Source organism: Zingiber officinale, chromosome 1A (assembly GCF_018446385.1).
Source record: "Zingiber officinale cultivar Zhangliang chromosome 1A, Zo_v1.1, whole genome shotgun sequence".
NCBI lineage: Eukaryota > Viridiplantae > Streptophyta > Magnoliopsida > Zingiberales > Zingiberaceae > Zingiber > Zingiber officinale.
In genome coordinates, this window is record NC_055987.1 from 159,702,170 (window position 1) to 159,722,204 (window position 20,035).

The following is a 20,035-nucleotide window of genomic DNA, read 5'->3' on the forward strand; positions in this document are numbered from 1 at the left end:
ACAAATTTTCATCCTAATACTGATGGATCAGTAGTTCTGATGCCGCATGATTGTTCTTCTTCATCTAATGTGTTTGGTTTTCACAGCACTATACGTTGTTAGATGGCCCTATAATTACTTTCCTTATATCTCAATCATCATACTCTCAATTGTTGTTGTTTTTTTTTTGCTAAAGTAGAATTACTATCAAATCCAATTTTGGCCTTCCTTTTGCTGTACAAGAAATATTCTATCAATATAATTACAGTTTAAAGGTTAGTATCTGGCTGATCTTTTAAGAAGTTCCTTGGTTGACTTCTATAAAGCTGAAATGCTCTTTTGTTCTCTAGATTGAGTTAATGCTTATTTGGTTGAAATTTATCTCTTAGCGTTTTAGATTAGTGATGAATTTGTAATCTCATACGGAAGTTAATCAGAGTAATGAGGGAATTTTTTTAAGTGATCTTATTCAAAATCATTATCTTTAGAATTTTATGTAACTATACAGTTTAGTTAGTTGATTCAAGGAGTTTGCAAGCGACTAACTAAAAATATGTTTCCTTGTTATTGCTGTTTTATCAAGATTTTTAGTTGTAATGGCCACTCATTATTGATTATTTGCGTTGATTCATTGATTGCCCTAGGAACCGATTCTTGTCTTTATAGTTAGTGTTTCTTACAAGCTCATCGTCCCTAACATTGGGGATATCGTAGATTATCTAGTTGTCCCAATATTTTTTTTTTATGAAAGTTGCCCAAACTTTTTAGATAAGCGGGTGGTGGGTAGGTGATATAATCTTGTGATATCTAAGGTATTGGTTTTGTTATGGTGTTTAACTCTACTCTTTTGCTTAAGTGAGTGTGTGGGGTGTTCAGAAATGATCTAAGCATCCGAATGTATGTGAGAGTTATGGACGGGAGTAGGGGACCATATTATTATTCTATGAAGTGTGTCTATGTATATATATTTTGTGTGTGTGTGTGTTTTGAATGATTTCCTTCATTTATGTTTGTATTTTCAATTGTTGTAAAAAGTGATTATGTTTATCTTGAATCTATATGACGGTCTGTTTTCAATTGTTGTAAAAAGTGATTATGTTTATCTTGAATCTCTCACGGTCCGTTTTAAATTATGTGAACAGATATAAATTATAGAATTAATTTATAAATAACTGAGGTTAATAGATGGAAGAGATTTTTTTTTCTTTTTAAATTGTGTGAAGAGATATAAATTATAGAATTAATTTATAATTAATAGACGGAAGAGATATTTTTTTATTTTTTTTCCTTGAGGATACGTGTCGGTCATAAATTGATCTTCATATTTATCCTTTCTATAAACTTTAACTATGCTGGTTTTGTTAATGAAGGATGTGCTTGCTGCAAATTGGATTAATTTTTGAGTTCCACAAATAAGATCCATTAATTGCTTAGTTACTGGGTGTTTCTTATCATGTTAGTGGTGTGTCGGCTATCTTCAAACATAATGATGCTAAATTTGGTGTATTTTGGTATCTTCCAAGTCTCGTTATCCTATCAACTTTTAGAACATCGCTTACAAAATATATATCATTATTAACACCCGGTTATCATAAGAACTTGTTTTGTTGTGGCTTTGATAAAAGAAATTATGGAAACTATGTTACATTACTCTCCATGTTCTCTGATCTGAATTAAGATTATTTAATGCTTGGTCTGTAAACCTTTTCACGGCCTTCAAAGCTCGGCAATTTATTAGTTGTAGGAGGGGATGCAATAACTACACCACTCCACTGGACACGCACCTTACAAGTGTAGGTGTAGGTAGCTTTTTAGCTGCCTCGATTGGTGAGCTTATAGCTTGTTTCTCTCTACTTAAATAAAAACAGCAAGAACATGGTTTATTTTATATTCATTTGAATAGTACTATGTTAGCTTTCTTCCATAGGAGATTTTTAAAGACTTGTAAAATTAAATAGTCGAAGAAAAAAGTTCAAATCAATTATAGAGGTAAAGTTTAAGTTATAAGAATCGTAATTAAATTTTAAATTTACTTTTTCATCGCAAAATTAATAATATAAGTGGAGTTAATTAATGAAGCACAAAAAGTTAAAACAAACTGTATAAGTATATGAGATGTCCTAAAGTAATTTAATGATATTAGACTAACGATAGCTAACTGTAACTCTAATTTCAATGATTTAACCATGATATGATGTGATATTTATTGAGAGTTTTTGTTAAGATGGTCTCTTGATGATTCACTCAAGGATAAATATAGAAGATAATTTATACCTAATTAGAAGCTCATTTTTATAATATTCATTCTATTTGAGATTTTAATTTTGATTATCATTGCACTGGAAATTAGGGATGGCAACGGGGCGGGGGTGGGTTTGCCATTCCCATCCCCGCCCCGTTTCCATTTTTTCGGGTTCGGGGATTTCCCGAACCCGAACCCACGAGTTCGGGGATTCCCCATCCTCGCCTCATTTCTAAATTTAATTTATATTATTATTATTATTATTTAATAATAATTATTAATGATAATATTAATATTAATATCAATATCAATAATATTATTATTAATAATATTTTCAAAAATTTTAATATTAATATTAATACTATTATTAATATTTTTTAAAAAAATCATATTATTATTTATTAATATTAATAATAATAAAATTCGGGGCGGGTTCGGGGATGGGGATAGTATTCTCATACCTATCCCAAACCCGTCCCATCCCCGAAAAATCAGGGATTCCCATTCCCATTTCGGATTTTCCCCACGGGGCCTTAAACCCGCGGGAAAAATTGTCATCCCTATTGGAGATAATGTGAGTTGTCATATATTTAAATTACGTTGATTAATATTGAGAGTGTCTGATTTGGCTCATAAAATTTTTTCATTAATTACTAAAGTAAATCAAAAAGTGCTTGTAGCGAATGGTTTATCAACCTAAGGTTCTTAAATCATCATTTATTTAAAAAAAATATTTGTTAATTCAGTCAAATTAGGACTCGATACTTAAATACTTGAGAAATTGAAAAGGTATTAAGGTTTAGAGTTTAGGATAAATTATTACTTTCTTATAATATGAGATACGATGGATTAGTTCATTCTTCATAGTTCATACTTCATGCCTATGATATAATAATTTGAGATTTTGAAGCATGCACAAAGAATGAAACCGGCTCAGAAACAATGCAGAATAAAACACTAGAAGAATATTTAGCTTTATTCGATTAAATATAAATGCTAAACTCTCTGCATGTGATCCAAGACTCGGAAATTTAACTAACACTTGGAATTGAGAGCTTTTAGGTGTTTTTCCTTATTTTTAATAGGGTTTATTAATTATATATTTTTATTATAAAAAATTATATATTTTTTACATTTGGAAAGGCATTTGATATTTCAAGATTTAATAGAAAAATGACAATATCCCACATTTGATATCCGATCCAAAAAAAAAACACAAGTGACGTTTGGTTTATGGATTTGGGAATGAGAGAATGGATTCATTCTCAACTCTTGTGTTTGGTTGATGGAAATTGAATCAAGATTTTTGAATAAAACTCAAAAACTTGGGTATGGATGAAATTCACCCCCCTCCCTTGGGGTTCGATGGAATAGAAATATGAATTAAGTTTTAGATAAAAATACCCTTAGTATATTTGTTCATTTTTTTAATTTCACACTCTATCTCCTTGTTCTTTCTCATCATATTTTCTCTCTCCTTATTTTATCATCACATTTTCTCTCTCAACATATTTTCTCTCTCCTCATTTTCTCTCATCACATATTCTCTACAAATTCTCTCTATATTCTCTCCTATCATACACTCTCTCTTCTCATTTTCTCTCTCTTCATTCTCTTCCATCACACTTTCTCTCCCATTACACACTCTCTCCTTATTTTTTCATCATACTTTCTCTCTCATCGCATTTTCTCTCTCCTTAATCTCTCTTAGCATACTCTCTCTTCTTATTTTCTCTCATCACACTTTCTCTCTCTTCATTCTCTCTCATCACACTCTCTATTTATTTTCTCTAATCATACTTTCCCTCTCATCACACTTTTTCTCTCATCATACTTTCTCTCTCTCCGTTTTTTCCCATCACTCTTTCTCTCTCAACTCACTTTTTCTATCATCATACTTTCTCTCTCCTCATTTTTTCATTTTCTCTCATAATACTTTGTCTCTCATTTTCTCTGATCACACTTTATCTCTCTTCATTTTTTCCCATCACTCTTTCTCTCTCAACCCACTTTCTCTCTCATCATACTTTTTCTCTCCTCATTCTTTCATTTTCTCTCATAATACTTTCCTTTCTTTATTTTTTCCCATCACTTTTTCTTTCTCAGCACATTTTCTCTCTCATCATACTTTTTTTCTTCTCAATCTCTCCTATCATGCACTCTCTCCTCATTTTCTCTCATCATACTTTCTCTCTCTTCATTTTTTCCCAACACACTTTCTCTCTTTTCATTTTCTCTCATCATATGTTCTCTCACATTTAACTTTCTCTCCCATCTAATTTTTTCTCTTATTTTTCTGTAAGGATAAAAAAAGAAATTTAGGTTCATTCCGATTGAAAATATTTAACTAACCAAATATTATTTTTAAGAATAATACTTAAGCTCATACTCATTCCTATTCCATAATACTATGATACACATTCCCATTCCTATTCCTAGGAGAGAACCAAACGTCCTCTCAATAAATCCTGTTCAAGACTCTAAACGAAGTAAGATAGAAAATTAATTCTTGTTTCACAGATATTTTGTGTCTCTTTCATCAATGGATTATTAAGTTGTAAAAAACTCTGCTTTAACATCTGCTAGATAATTGAGAAAAAGATCATTTAAGTTTGTCTCTTCACCTCCCTCCTCTCCCATCATACCCACTTCACCTGCCTGATATCTTCAAGCTGACATCTTCCATTTGTACTCTCGTTGAGCAAAAGTCCAATGAGTGTTGGTTGTAAAGTCTTCATTGATATAGGTTTATAAAGCCATTTTCTAACTACTAAAGTCATGGTTCCTTCCAAGAGGGGCATCTACACTGAAGAACGTTGTTAGGTTTTTAGCAAGATAGAATAATATCTTTTCTAGATGAAATAATTACTATTTGCCGCAACCTCTGCAAAGGTTTGTTGATCCAAAGGATTAAGTGAAGAAGCTTATGTAGGATGAGGTGAAGATTTAGTAGATATCTCTCGGATGTCGTGATCTTAAATATTTTATTATTCGTCACTAAGATGAGAGAATTATTACTCATCATGATATTAAGGATTTTACTTACTGGAAAAATAATGCTGAGGATATAATAGAGGAGAAGAGTGTTTGATTGTTTTTACCTTTGGGTGATTAAAGTGAATCTCTTTTCTTAGGGAGGATGGCACCTCAGTTGAAGAGACAAATGCAAAAGGATTGGTCCCCATTAGCTTAGTAAGGGATTCGCAAAGCGTGGCATGAAGTTAACGGTGGCAATCGCTATTTACTGGGAGATGGATCACAAGCAGCTTTCGGACCGGTCTTGATACCCCATCAAGCAAACACTATGGAGTTCGGTAAAGTGGGATTTTGGTTTAGTGGAGGTCACTTTTGATCCTTTTAATTGTCATTTTGAGCGGACAAGAGTGAGCTAGTTTTTAATGAGAAAGAGAGAGAGGAGATTGTGTTGAGTTAGCAAATCTTTGAATGAAAGGTCTGTCATGTGGAAAATTGCCTCCCTTGTCCTTGCGAGCCGACGCATTTAATCTCCGTTCAATTCGGGGAACAAGCTGGGCCTCCATTGACTCAACGTATCTGAACCAACGATCGCATGGGCCACCGAGACCTCAATATCTTGTTCCTCAGTGTTTAGTGCAAGGACCCAACTAGATACGAATCATATCTGGCCGGATCTCTCTCTGGATTTGATGGGTCGCGGAGGGCGTTTATAGGATGAGCAATGAAAACAAAGAACCTGTCTCCTTCTTGATCAGTTTTCCATGGCTGTTGAAGCAGAGGCAAGGTTCCATGTCCTGGCTGTGGATGATAGCATCATGGACAGGAAGCTCATCGAGAAGCTCCTCAAAACCTCTTCCTTTCGAGGTAATTAACTTCGCCCAGTCTCTGATGCCTTTATCAATCCTTGCTCTTCACTTTTTTGACCACAAGTTTCTATGCGTATTTGGTGCTTCAGTTACCACGGTGGATTCAGGGAGCAAGGCTCTTGAATTCCTGGGATTGTCAGCGACTGCTTCATCAGAACATCATGTAATTTTTCTGATCCATTTCAGCACCTCAATTCCTTCTTCTTTTCCATTTTTTTTTCTCCTTTGGTGTTAATTTAGCTTGCTGATGCAGGAAACAGAGGTGAATTTGATCATAACAGATTACTCCATGCCAGGGATGACAGGTTATGACCTTCTCAAAAGCATCAAGGTATACTTCACTTTTTTTTGATGCAAAAAGTTTGTCTTGTTGTTTCAAGAATCTGATGAGAAATTAACTCGCGTTCTTCAATTGCAGGGGTCATCTGCTTTCAAGGACATTCCAGTAGTGATTATGTCATCAGAGAACATGCCTTCCAGGATAAACAGGTGAGAAAGAGAAAGAAGTTTGATCTGAATTCATTTCTTTGTATTTAATTGAATTCTAAAATATTCTGAGGGAGTTTCTGCAGATGCTTAGAAGGAGGAGCAGAAGAGTTCTTTCTGAAGCCACTTAGGCTCTCGGACATGAAGAGGCTCAGGCCTCACATACTGAAAGGGAAATCGAAAGAGGGACAGCTAAATCAAGAAGAAGACTGTGAGATCTGCAGAAGCATCAGACGTGACAATAGCGGTTTCTGCAACAAAAGGAAAGCCAGGGATGAGGAATCTGCACAAGAAAGGAGAAGACTAAGATTCTGCTATCTGGGGTGATCAGTTCCTGAGAAATGATGCCAATTTCCAAGTGATAGAGCGATTTAGAAAGAGGAAATGTAAATAACTGGAGAAAGGTTTCAATGGACCTTGAGATTCCATTGATGTGATTTTATTTCTAACGTATTTGAACATAATAAAAGCGTTAATTCTAAAATATAGCACCTACGTATGTATATATAATCTGGCACTCTGTTTCTATCGATCCATTGAAGCAAACAGGGGAAAAGATTATTGTTCACGATGACATCTCTCAGCCCGATCATCCGTCCGTCAAATTTTCCATCCGTGTAAACGGGCCCTTAACATTTGTGGATTCGTCTTCAAATTCCCGTTGGAGGAGATCCACAAACATCCCCATTTTGATTTCTCCTCATATTCTTAGCCCCCAAATTCTCTTCCCTTTTACATTGACCGACTGATGGCCCGTCTCGGAATTCTTCTCCCCTTAGGCCTAGGTAGTGCGTGGCCGGCCATGGATGTCAAGATCCGTGAGTTCTTAGACTCGGTTGGTTCTTTCTTTACCGGCGGCGATCACATTCCGTGGAGCGACCGCGACATCATCGCTGTAAGTCTATCCTTCGTCTGCAAAAAATCTAACCACGTCGAATCCCCCTTCGTATGCTTCCTTTTTCCTTGTTTTTCTCTCTCGCATTGCTCGGAATAATTAGGACATTCTCAGAAGCTGTTTTCGTGGAGCCATTTGTCTTCTTTTACAATCAGGACCTCACGGGTCATCCGAATTGGTAAGTAGTGGTTCGTTTATCACTTGAGAATGCGGGGTCAAACCACGGGATTGTCGGGGCGTAAATTCTCATACCTTGTGCACCTCACCCCACCCACTATTTGTCTGCTCGGCTGCCATGATTTACTTCTCTTATGATGGCATGGGGTCGGGTATGATTTCGCCTTTTGTCACCTGATGCTATAGTGTAGAATTCTTGATAGGATGAATTATTTTTGCTTACTTTAGCTAACTGATCGAATTCATTCGCATAGGGTTGTGAGAGAGAGGTCACAGAGAGTGGAACTACGGAGACCAAGAATGAGGGTCTTATGAGGTTGTCCTGGGCTCTTGTCCATTCCAGGCACTCGGAAGATGTGAATCGTGGCACGATGTGAATCGTGGAATTGCCATGCTCGAAGGTGCCTTTATCACTCAATCTCAAAGTTTTTATTATTTATTTTATTATTAATTTTGTATAGAATTGTGTGGTGGTTGTTGGACAATTTGTTGCAGGAGATAGGGAAAATATACAAAATCAATTTTAACTTATATTTTGAGATAATATGAGCGGATAATCTCAAGCTACTAGCAGGGCTAGCTCTGCTAAACTTCCGGTGGTCCGAGTTACGGAGTTGAGGCGGTGCGTAGTAGAATCAGGAGTAAATCACCAAGTCGGGAAGGGAATTCACTGAGTAAGATACTGAAGCTTGCGCTCAGTGTAATTTCCTTAAAACAGATTCGTCCTACCTCCGACTGTGTTTCGAGGTTCTCTCAGGTCATTTGTTTCCCAAAATACAAAGGCAAAGCCACACAAGCAACCAAGCACTGGTAGTTCGTGGCGAACTGAGAATGCACTCAAGTGTTATCACGAATTGTTCAGCCGAACGAATGCAGATGCACGACTGAGAGAGATTTTTTTTTTAACACAAGTGAACAAAAGTTCGCTTCCTGCTCTTCCTCTCACTCTCTCTTTCGCTTATCTTCTGCTACTCTCTATCCTTTGCTCAAGATCCAGCCTCCTTATATAGGAGTCCTTACCTTGCCTGCAATGAATGACCAAATTATGGTCATTTAATGCTAGTTTAATGTCATCATTAATGGATTTAATGTCTCCATCAATGTCGAGACGTTATAGAATCATTACTAATGAGTTTAATGTTTCCATTAATGCCAAGACATTATGAAGTCACCATTAATGATTTTAATGTCGTCATTAATATCGAGACGTTATGGAATTATCATTAATTTCATATTAATGCATCCATTGCCCTCTTGAACAAGTAGCAAAAAGAGATTTGGTGGCAAAACGTTCGTGTATTCTCTTGGGCAAATCTTGCCTCGACCGATCTGGCATTTGACGTGTGCAGGTCATTCTCGCACACGAGTCAACCTTGGTTCAGTACAATCCAGACCTTGGATTTGTTTGCACCCATGCGTGAGAGAGTCTCGTCTCATGCATATGTTTACAACATCAATGCATGTGTCATAATTTAAATCAACAATAAAACCAAGAGACTTCTAATGTGGGACTAACAACCCATGCACAAGAGAGTATCTTCGTCTCCACTTCTTTATTTCATTCATATTTCCAACAATCCCCCACATGAATGGAATACAGGGTATGTGATAACATTCAGCAGTTGAATCAAGTATATGATAGGTAGGTTTTACTCTTTGAACCTTCCCTTATGAAGATCTGTTTGCATGCTAGTTGATAATAGACATGATGTCCTTGAACTGTTCCGCTGTCTGTGTAAACATTGATAAATCTCACCCAAGACTCTCCCTAATACAACTCAGTTCTCATGAGTGTGTTCGTTCTTGGCCATGAATATGCCTAATTCTATGAGAAGCTCTAAGAATTGTGTATCCAATTCTCTTCGAAGCGGTCTCACTTCTTTCTCGCATAGGTGATCCCTTGAGAGTAGTCATCTACTCTTCTTAATCATTTAAAGATCATAGGCTTATCTTGGTTCGGTTACTGTTTTATTGGGTTATCCCTCACAGTGTCTAGTTAGTATAAATTGGTTGTCCCTTTGAACCTAGTTCTTGGGATCTCCAATCAACATAGATTGGGTGTCCTCTGCACTGATCGCTGACAATGACATCAAACTCATTCCTCGTGATGAGCTTGTAACTAACTCTCAATTTAACTATTTGGTTAGCGGATTTGCTAAGTTATCCTTTGACTTCACACAATGATAACTCCCATTAAGAGTAGTTGTATAATAATATTATGCCTACGACGTATATGCCTAGACTTACCATTATACAGATGACTCTGTGCCTGGCCAATTGCTGATAGACTATCGCAATGTATACAAATTGCCGACACTGGTTCAGTCATCTCAGAATATTTTCTAAGAATTGTCGTAATCATTCAACCTCTTCACCACATTTGTCAATAGCTACAAACGTAGGTTCCATCGAGGATCTGGTTATTATCGTTTACTTAGAAAATTTCAAAGAAATGGCTGCACCTCCCATAGTAAATACATATCCACTCGTAAACATAGAGTCTTTTATGTCAGAAATCCAACTTGCATTGTTGTATTGTTTGATCACAATAGGATATCTCGTATAGTGCAATCGATATTTACAAGTATACCTCAAGTACCTTAGTACTCTTATTATCCCTTTTCAGTGCTCAACACCGGGATTACTAATGTATCTACTCAATTTACTTACTGTGTAGGCCAAGTCTAGCCGTGTACAGCTCATCAGGTACATCAGACTTCCAATCACTTGAGAGTACTCTATCTGAGAGATACTTTCTCCTCAATTTTTCGATAGATGTTGACTCGTATCTATCAGTGTTCATGTCAACGCAGTATCACCCTTGGTGAATTTCTTAAGAATCTTGTTCACATAATGGAATTGATTAAGAACAAGTCCTTCTGTTGTTCTAAGAATTTTGATTCCTAGAATCACATCAGCTAGGCACATGTCTTTCATGTCAAATCTTGAGTTCAATATATCTTTAGTGAATTTGATTATCTTATCATTACACCCAATGATAAGTAGGTCATCTACATATAGACACAAAATGACGTAGTCATTCTCTGTGGCTTTCATGTAGATATATTTATCACATTCATTAATCTTAAATCAACATTCTTTCATGGCATTATCAAATTTCTCATGTCACTGCTATGGTGCTTGTTTCAAGTCATATAATGACTTCATCAATCTACAAACCTTATTTTTTTGTCCTGGCACAGAAAACCCCTCAAGTTGCTCCATGTAAATCTCCTCTTCTAAATCCCCGTTTAGAAAGGATGTCTTTATATCCATTTGATATATTCCTAGATTTCATAGAATGGTTATAACCAACAATACTCTAATGGAAGTTATTCTTGACACCGAAAAATACATATCAAAATAATCAAGGCCTTCTCATTATCGGTATCCGTTGATTACCAATCTAGCCTTATACTTATCAATTGTACCATATGACTTTATTTTCTTCTTGAAGATTCACTTGCAGCCTAGTGGTTTATTTCCCGGAGAAAGATCCACAAGTTCTCAAGTGTGAGTTTGCAAGATAGATTCTATCTCAGATGTAATTGTCTCTCTCCACTGAGGTCTATCAGAAGAGCTTACTACTTCTGAATAACTGCGGGGCTCACTTTCTAACATGAAAGTAATAAAATCTGATCCGTAGAATTTTTCTACCCAAGCTCTTTTGCTCCGTCTAAGCTCAACCTCGACTGATTCCTCATCATCATCTTCACCTTGTATTTTATATGCTCGTTTTGAGGAGCTAACTTCCTCTCGAGTCTTATACGGAAACACATGCTCAAAGAACGAGTCATTTTTTGATTTTATTATCAAGTTCTTATGTATATCCGGTATTTGTGATTCATACTCAAAAATTGATGCGTACTGATGTTATGTGCATATTCAATAAATATGTAATCAATTGTCTTTGGTCCTATCTTAATTCTTTTCAGATCAAGCACCAAAACTTTGGCAAAATATCCCCACACTCGTAAATGTTTGTAGGATGATTGTCTTTCATTCCACAATTCATAAGGGCTCTTATCTATTTTATTTCAGGGCACCTTATTTAGAAGGTAATTAGCTGTTAACACAACTTCTCCCACGTGAACTCTGTTAGTTAGAGCCCTAGAGCCAATCATTTGATGATTGTATAGACTCATGTATATCATATTCTTGTATATTAATAAAGGCATTTGTTTGGTTATTATACTTATTTATATTAGTGCCAAATAGACTAAGTATAATAGCGTCCTTGAGTAGAAGGTTCATACCTATATCAATCGATTAGTTGAATCGATAGTGAGATGATATAGGGAACACTACTCTAAATCATTCCTAGTCGAGTATTAGCATTCTGGGACAATGTTAATACAATAAGACTAGCATGTAGGTCAGCTCGATGACTTGATCTCATAAGTCATGGATATAGAGATATCAAGCTGACACATGGGTATGCATTAGAGAATGTATACTGAATGACCCGCCATGAGAAAGTATCATGGATCATTATATGAGTGTCATATACTTTCTCATGTGGCTATTAGTATGACTATTAGTCCTTAGACCTGAAGTCACCATGGATCCCTACATAAGGAGTTATGTACTTTGGTTTCGTCAAACGTCACCCGTAACTGGGTGTAAAAGCGATTACTGGGTATATAACGAATTATGTAGAGGATGTGAGTGATGTAGATGGGATCTATCCCTCCCATATGACGGGAGCGACATCGGTATTCTTGATAGAGTGAGACCACTAAGTGCATGGCCATGCCCAAATGAGTCAACATTAGATGTTGAGCTCATTTGATCGAGTGAGTCTACTTGGAGTTCAAGATTTAGATTGATTAGACGATGACACGGTCTATGCCTCACATTGATCAATCTAGATGTCTAGGATAGAAGGACACTTGTCATTATTTTGTGAGTAGTCACAATTGGTAGTCACAAGGTGATGTCGGATCTCGACATTCTTGTAACTTGCGTAGTAATGATGTGTTGCTAGATACCGCTCATTACTTATGCTCCTAAATGGGTTTAGGGCATTGCCAACGTTAAAAGAACCTATAGGGTCACACACTAAGGACAATTAGATGGGGATTAGGTTCATATGATGAACCAAGAGGATTAGATTCATTTGATGAATCAAATTGGATTAAGAGTAATCCTAATTGGGCTAACTTGAGTTCGACTCAAGTTGATTCATGTGTTAAATGAGTCTAATTTAGATTTTGACTCATTGAATCAATTTAATTTAATGAATTAGATTCATTATATTAAGTTGGCTCGAATCAAATGGTTGGATTAGATCCACCATGGTAGAGATTGAGTCAAGTTTGACTTGACTTGAGAAGGAAGACCAAAGGTCAATTTTGACTTGACCTTTTGCCACCTCATTGGTGAGTTGGCATTAGGTGGACCAATAATGATGTTCCACATCATCATGAGTGCCACCTCATGGAAGTTACAAAGTCACTCTCTTAATGGTTTCATATTAATTGCAATTAATGCAATTAATTTGTGTGTTTTTGAAAGTGGCCGGCCACTTGGTTTTTGGGGTGTGAATTGATTTTCCCATTCAAGTGGTGTAACTCCTTCTTCTTCCTTGTGTTCTTCCTCTCAAGCTCTCCCTTTCCCTCTCCTCCTTCCTTGGCCGAACCACATAGGTGCTAGCACACTTTGATTTTTGGTCACCTCCATCTAGTGTGTCCGTGTGGATACTTCTAGAGGACCGACACTTGACGGTCTTGAGATCCGGCATCATTTGGACGAGCGGGAACGCGAAGGGCTTCGCTTCGAAGGTATAACTTTCATCTAGTGTAGATCTAAAGTTTTACAAACTCGTACAAGAAAAAGTTTTTCGAAAAAGTTTTGTTTACGAATCTTTGCACGGATCTACCGCTTTGGGTGACTCGGGGTTTCCGCGACGCGAAAAAAGTGGTTTTCGCGGCCCGAAGAACCCAACACTCTAGTAGACTAGAGCTCAATAGAAGAGCATTCATCATCTCCTTTAGAGTTTGATTCTTTCGTTTCGAGTTTTGACCGATTTCCTTTCCAAACTCTTGTTGTCTTCTTCAATTCGAAGTCTAACCATGAGTTCTTCCACGTTCATCTGCTTCCGCTTGTGCTTCAAGTAGTTTTTAAAGTCCTTCAAATCAGGAGGTAGTTTTTCAATGATAGTAGTCACCTGGAAGGTTTCACTCAGAACCATTCCTTCTGAGTGGATCTCGTGCAAGATCACCTGAAGCTCTTGGAATTTGCTGATCACCATATTGGATTCAGCTATCTTTTAGTCTAGGAATCGACCCACGATGGACTTCTTGTCTCTACATCCTCCATCTTATACTTCTTGTCCAGGGACTCCTATAGTTCCTTAGTTGTTCTCTTCATACTATACACAACGTACAGTGAGTCGGCAAGACAGTTGAGGATGTAGTTTTGGCAAAGAACTCAGAATGAGTCCATGCCTCCACTATGCTGATGGTTTGCGCATCAGCATTCTTAGCACGCTTGGGAGGGTCCTCGGTCAAGAATCGAGTCAGATTGAGTGTGGTCAAGTAGAAGAGTATCTTCTGCTGCCATCTCTTGAAATACAATCTAGTGAACTTCTTTAGCCTTTCCCCGTGGTTGATTGTCACAGTTCTAATTGGGGCAGAGGGGGCCTTCATGTGTTGAGTCTATTGCACCTCAACACTTTATTCTATGGTCATCTCAACAGAACGAAGTATGTTTCAAGATTGTTAGACAATCTGTTGCCGGAGATATTTGAAAAATTACTGAATTGAAATTACACAAAATCAATTCTAACTTATTTATTGAGATGACCTGAGCAGATAATCTCAGGCTGTCATCGGGGCTGGTTCTGCCAAGCTTCCAATGGTCCGTGTTGTAGAGTTGATGCAGTGTGTAGCAGAATCGGGAGTCAATCTCCGAGTCGGGAAGGGAATTCACTGAGTAAGATACTGAGGCCTGCTGTCAGCGTAGTTTCCTTGAAACAAATTTGCCCCACCTCCAGTTGTGCTTCAAGGTTTTCACGGATCGTCTATTTCCCAGGATATAACGGCAAAACTACACACGCAAGCAAGCACTAGTTGTTTGTAGCGAACTGAGAATGCACCTGAGTGCTATCACGAATTGTTCAGCCGTCCGGATGACAACTGAGGGAGTTTTTGTGGGAGAACACGGGTGGACAAAGGTTCGCTTCCTGCTCTTCCTCTTGCTCTCTCTTTCGCTTATCTTCCGCTACTCTCTATCCTTTACTCAAGATCTAACCTCCTTATATAGGAGTACTCACCTTGCCTGTAATGAATGATCAAATTATGGTCATTTAATGCTGGATTTAATGTCGTCATTAATAAGTTTAATGTCTTCATTAATGTCTAGATATTACGGAATCATTATTAGGGCATCTGTAATGGTGGGTTTATAGCATAAGATTTATATTATAAACCTTTCATTATAAACCCCACCCCCACTACATGAGTGAGGTTTATATTTTTTTTATAAACCGGTCCCAAAATCTTGGGGCCGGTTTATACCTTATAAAAAAATAAAAAATTGCATGTCAATCTTAGCCTCTAATTATTTTTTTAATTCATTTTTTACAATGACTATTTTTTGGAATAACGACTATTTTTTTACCCATAAATTATCTTGCAATGTTTCATTTTTTTTCCATCAACGGTAGTAATCCACCTCTGCTTTTATTTTGATCCTATCATCGTAATTTTTATCTAAAATGGATGAAAATTACAATAACTCTTTTATGAATTATTTGAATTCTTCAAATATTGAAGGAAGATCTGTTGGTTGCTACTCGGAAAGCCTAGAGGTTCCACTGTACAAAAATTTTGTACAAAGGTCTGAACCTTTTCCTAGCTACCATGTGTTCTTTTAAATTAAATTTTGGATCGCCTGCGGAACTTAACACGTTTGATCCAAAACTTAATCTATTTGTTCTTTTAGGTTTTGACTTGGATCTCCTGCGGAACTTAACACGTTCGACCCAAGTCACCTTAAGTTATTAATTCCATTAAATATTAATTTCCATAATCGGTTCCCAGTACTGACGTGGCGAGGCACATGACCTTCTTGGATATGGGAGCAACCACCACCGACTAGACAAAACCTTTTATAGAAAGCTAATATTTAATTTCCTAAAATAACTTTAGGTTAACCGAAAAGAACAATCAAATCACAAGGAAAATAAAAACAAAAGAACACTATATCGAAAACGAATTCGAAACTCTAGAATCATATGCCATATTATTTTCATAAATAACTAGCATGATGCGGAAAGGAAAAATTACTAGTTATACCTTCTAAAACACCTCTTGATCTTCTACCGTATTCCTCTTCTAACCTCGGACGTTGTGTGGGCAACGATCTTCCGAGATGAGAACCACCAAGCACCTTCTTCTTCCTTACAAGTTTCGGCCACCACAATTCTCCAAGAGAAGTAGAGGTCCGGCCACCACCACCAAGCTCCAAGGGATGCAAGAAACAAAACCACCTTTCTCTCCTTCTTCTCCTAGCTAGAACCGGCCACCATCAAGAGCTCCAAGAGAGGTTGCCGCCGGCCATAAGAAGAAGAGAAGAGGAAGAAGCTAGGGCCGGCCACCAAGGAGGAAAAGAGAGGAGAAGAATAATAGAGTTGATCACCCATGAAGGCACCTCTACCCCCTCTTTTATAATCCTTGGTCTTGGCAAATAAAGAAATTTAATTAAAAAATTCCTTAATTCTTTTGCCATGAAAAAGAAAAATTTATTTAATTAAAACAATTTTCCTATTCTCAATTTACATGGCGCCCACCATCAAGCTATAAACAAGGAGAGTTTTAATTAATTAAAACTTCCTAATTTGTCTCCAGAAATTTATAAAATTTCTCCAATAATTTTCCTTCATGGTGGTTAATAAAAGGAAATTTTATAAATTAAAATTCTTCTTTTAAACATGTGGATAATTTCCAAAGGAAAGTTATCTCTAAAAATTAAAATCTCTTTTCAATCTACAAATAAGGAAAGATATCAAATCTTTTCTTAATCTTTTGTAGAAACTAATAAAAGAGAATATTTAATTTTAAACTCTCTTTTAAATTATTATCATGGTTAAAAAGGAAAGTTTTCTTAAAAATAAAATCCTCCTTTCAATCTACAAATAAGGAAAGATTTCAAATCTTTTCTTAATCTTTTGTAGAAAGCTTTAAAAGGAAAGATTTAAATTTTAAACTCTCTTTTAAAACTATGATATCCACATAAGAAATAATTTTAATAAAAATCCTTTTAATATGATGTGGTCGGCCACCTAAGCTTGGGCTCCAAGCTATTGGCTGGCCACCTTTAGGCTTGGCCGGCCCTAAGCTTGAGCTTCAAGCTTAGCTTGGCCGGCCCCTATTGGTTGGGTAAGAAGGTGGGTATGTGGTGGGTATAAATCTCTATATACAAGAGGCTACGATAGGGACCGAGAGGAGGAATTGGTTTTGGTCTCCCGATAAAATTAAGCATCCCGTGTTCGCCCCGAACACACAACTTAATTTTATCAATGATAATTCATTCCACTAGAGAACTATCATTGAACTACCGCACCAATCCCAAATTATATTTTTGGGCTCCTTCTTATTATGAGTGTGTTAGTTTCCTTGTGTTTAAGATAACAAATGTCCACTAATTAAGTAAGTTACTGACAACTCACTTAATTAATATCTAGTTCCAAGAGTAGTACCACTCAACTTCATCGTCATGTCGGACTAAGTCCACCTGCAGGGTTTAACATGACAATCCTTATGAGCTCCTCTTGGGGACATTCTCAACCTAGTATCTCTAGGACACAGTTTCCTTCTATAATCAACAACACACACTATAAGTGATATCATTTCCCAACTTATCGGGCTTATTGATTCATCGAACTAAATCTCACCCATTGATAAATTAAAGAAATAAATATCAAATATATGTGCTTGTTATTATATCAGGATTAAGAGCACACACTTCCATAATAACCGAGGTCTTTGTTTCTTTATAAAATCAGTATAAAAGAAACGACCTCAAATGGTCCTACTCAATACACTCTAAGTGTACTAGTGTAATTATACAGTCAAGATAAACTGATACCTAATTACACTACGACCTTCTAATGGTTTGTTCCTTTCCATTTTGGTCGTGAGCTACTGTTTATAATTTATTAGGTTGATAACATAATCCTCTGTGTGACACCACACACCATGTTATCTACAATATAAATTAATTGAACAACTACATTTATCACAAATGTAGACATTTGACCAATGTGATTCTTATTTCTAGATAAATGTTTATACCAAAAGCTAGGCTTTTAGTATACACTCTAACAATCTCCCACTTATACTAAAAGACTAAGCTGCTATATCTGCTGCCATACATCTGATTCCTAACCCTTCAACATGTCCATCAAAAGCTCTTGCCTTAAGGACCTCGGTGGAAGGATCTATAGGTCATCACCTGATGCAATCTAGGCAGCAACAACTTCTCCTCGTTTATACGATTTCTCGTATTGGGTGGTACTTGCGCTCTTTTGTGTTTACTTGCCTTTATAGACTTATGGTTTCTTCGAGTTTGCTACTGCACCAATATTATTACAATAAATTGTAATAATCTTTGGACAAACCAGAAATCATATCTAAGTCTATCTTGAGATTATTGAGTCATTCAGCTTTTATAGCTACCTCAGAGGCTTGCCATATACTAAGCTTCTATGGTGGAGTCCAGAAAAACACCTATGCTTATCACTCTTCCATAGTTATGACTTTACCTCCTAAAGTAAACACAAAACCCCGAGGTTGACTTATTATTGTCCCTATCCGATTGGAAGTCAAAATCCATGCAACCCACAAGGACCAAATTAACTGTCTTGTAAGCTAGCATATAATCTCTAGTGCCTCTAAGGTACTACAATATATGCTTTACTGCAGTCCACTATCCTTGTCCAGGGTTACTTTGATATCTGCTAACTATGCCTTTGGCAAAACAGATTTCTGATCTCGTGCATAGCATACATTAGGCTTTCAACAGCCGTACCATAAAGAATTGCCTATATTTCCTTTATCTCCTTTGATGTCTACAGAGACATATCTTTAGATAAAGTTACTTCATCCTAAAAAGGTAAGAAACTTTTCTTGGAGTTTTGTATGCTTAAAACGAACAAGGATTTTTCCGATGTATGAAGCTTGGGATAAGTAAAATATTCTTTTCTTGCGATCCCTTATTATTTTGATCTCAAGAATATATACATTCTCCCAAGTCCTTTATATCGAATTGTTTGGACAACCATACCCTTACTTCTGACAACATTTTGATATTGTTTCCAACTACCAAAAATGTTATCTAAGTATAGTACAAAAATTACCACCACGTTTCCATCACATCTTTTGTATACACAAGACTTATCCGGTTACTAAATCCATAGATCTGGATTACTTTGATAAACCGGATATTCCAAGACCTTGAAGCTTTGCCTCAGTCCATAGACTGATTGAGCTTACACACAAGATGCTCTTAGCCCTTTGCAATGAACCCTTCTGGTTGCTTTATATGGATGTTTTCTTCAAGACTTCCATTAAGGAATGCTGTCTTGACATCCACTTGCCAAATAGATAAAAGAATCCGAATAGACTTAAGCATGACTACTAGTGAAAAAGTTTCCTTTTTCATCAAGCCTTGCTTTGAAAGTTACTACCTTCCTGTCTATCCCTCTTTTCCTATTATAGACCTTTTTACACCCAACGGCTTTTACACCATTTGATGATTCTACAAGCTTCCAGATTTTATTAGAATACATATATTCTAATTCTTTTATTCATTACTCTTTGCCAAGATGTTGCATCTTTATCTTGGAGTGCTTCATCATATGACCGGAGATCAGGTTCATGTCCTCCAGGGATCGAGTCCAAAAACTCTCCCAAAACATAAATCTTTTTAGGTTGCCTAACAACCCTCCCACTACGATGAGGCACTTTCTGCAATTGTGTATCATTTGTGATACGTCTTGCAGTTTCTTGTGATATTTCATCTTGTACAGTTGGTACTAGATTAGACATGTCCTTTATTATTTCCTTAAGAACAAATTTACTTATGGGCATGAGGTTTATTACATAGTCCTTTTTTAAAAATCGGTTATTGATGCTAACAATAACCTTCTGATTTTTAAGACTATAAACCTACTTTCATTTCTCTAGGATAACCCACAAACAAGTGAATTCCTGTCCAACTTATCATTGTCTCTCTTCAGCATATGTGCTGGACTACCCGAATCCGAATATGCTTCAAAATAGGCCTACACCTATTCAGCAATTCTATATGAGTAGAGAGTTCTGACTTTGGAAGGTACTATGTTCACTTCCGTTTCCAGAGTATATCCTTAAAATGAATTTGGTAATTTTCTAAATAACTCATCATCAA

The 20,035-nt window shown here is 36.5% G+C and overlaps 2 protein-coding genes across 2 annotated transcripts in view; both read left to right on the forward strand.

Annotated features, from left to right (window-relative positions):
* The first annotated feature begins 5,863 nt into the window (after positions 1-5,863).
* LOC122011812 (two-component response regulator ORR9-like) lies at positions 5,864-7,033 on the forward strand. Its single transcript, XM_042568201.1, has 5 exons — positions 5,864-6,061; positions 6,153-6,226; positions 6,317-6,394; positions 6,482-6,552; positions 6,636-7,033. Exons 1-5 carry the CDS (start codon positions 5,959-5,961, stop codon positions 6,874-6,876), a joined length of 567 nt encoding a protein of 188 aa, XP_042424135.1. The 5' UTR covers positions 5,864-5,958; the 3' UTR covers positions 6,877-7,033.
* A 318-nt stretch (positions 7,034-7,351) lies between these two features.
* The window catches only part of LOC122011821 (mitochondrial fission 1 protein A-like), a 56,351-nt gene continuing 43,667 nt past the window's right edge, over positions 7,352-20,035 (forward strand). Inside the window, exons 1-4 of the mRNA XM_042568214.1 lie at positions 7,352-7,444; positions 7,876-7,994; positions 13,787-13,797; positions 14,109-14,128. Coding sequence (XP_042424148.1) covers positions 7,352-7,444; positions 7,876-7,994; positions 13,787-13,797; positions 14,109-14,128 — 243 coding nt within the window. The remainder of the gene's footprint in view (positions 7,445-7,875; positions 7,995-13,786; positions 13,798-14,108; positions 14,129-20,035) is intronic.

What these genes read in the sequence shown, in the direction of transcription:
- LOC122011812 (XM_042568201.1), top strand. Translation starts at nt 5,959, where the DNA reads ATGGCTGTTGAAGCAGAGGCAAGGTTCCATGTCCTGGCTGTGGATGAT. An exon ending in CTGCTTCATCAGAACATCAT is followed by an intron (nt 6,227 to 6,316) that starts GTAATTTTTCTG and finishes TTGCTGATGCAG; the next exon opens with GAAACAGAGGTGAATTTGAT. An exon ending in ATGCCTTCCAGGATAAACAG is followed by an intron (nt 6,553 to 6,635) that starts GTGAGAAAGAGA and finishes GAGTTTCTGCAG; the next exon opens with ATGCTTAGAAGGAGGAGCAG.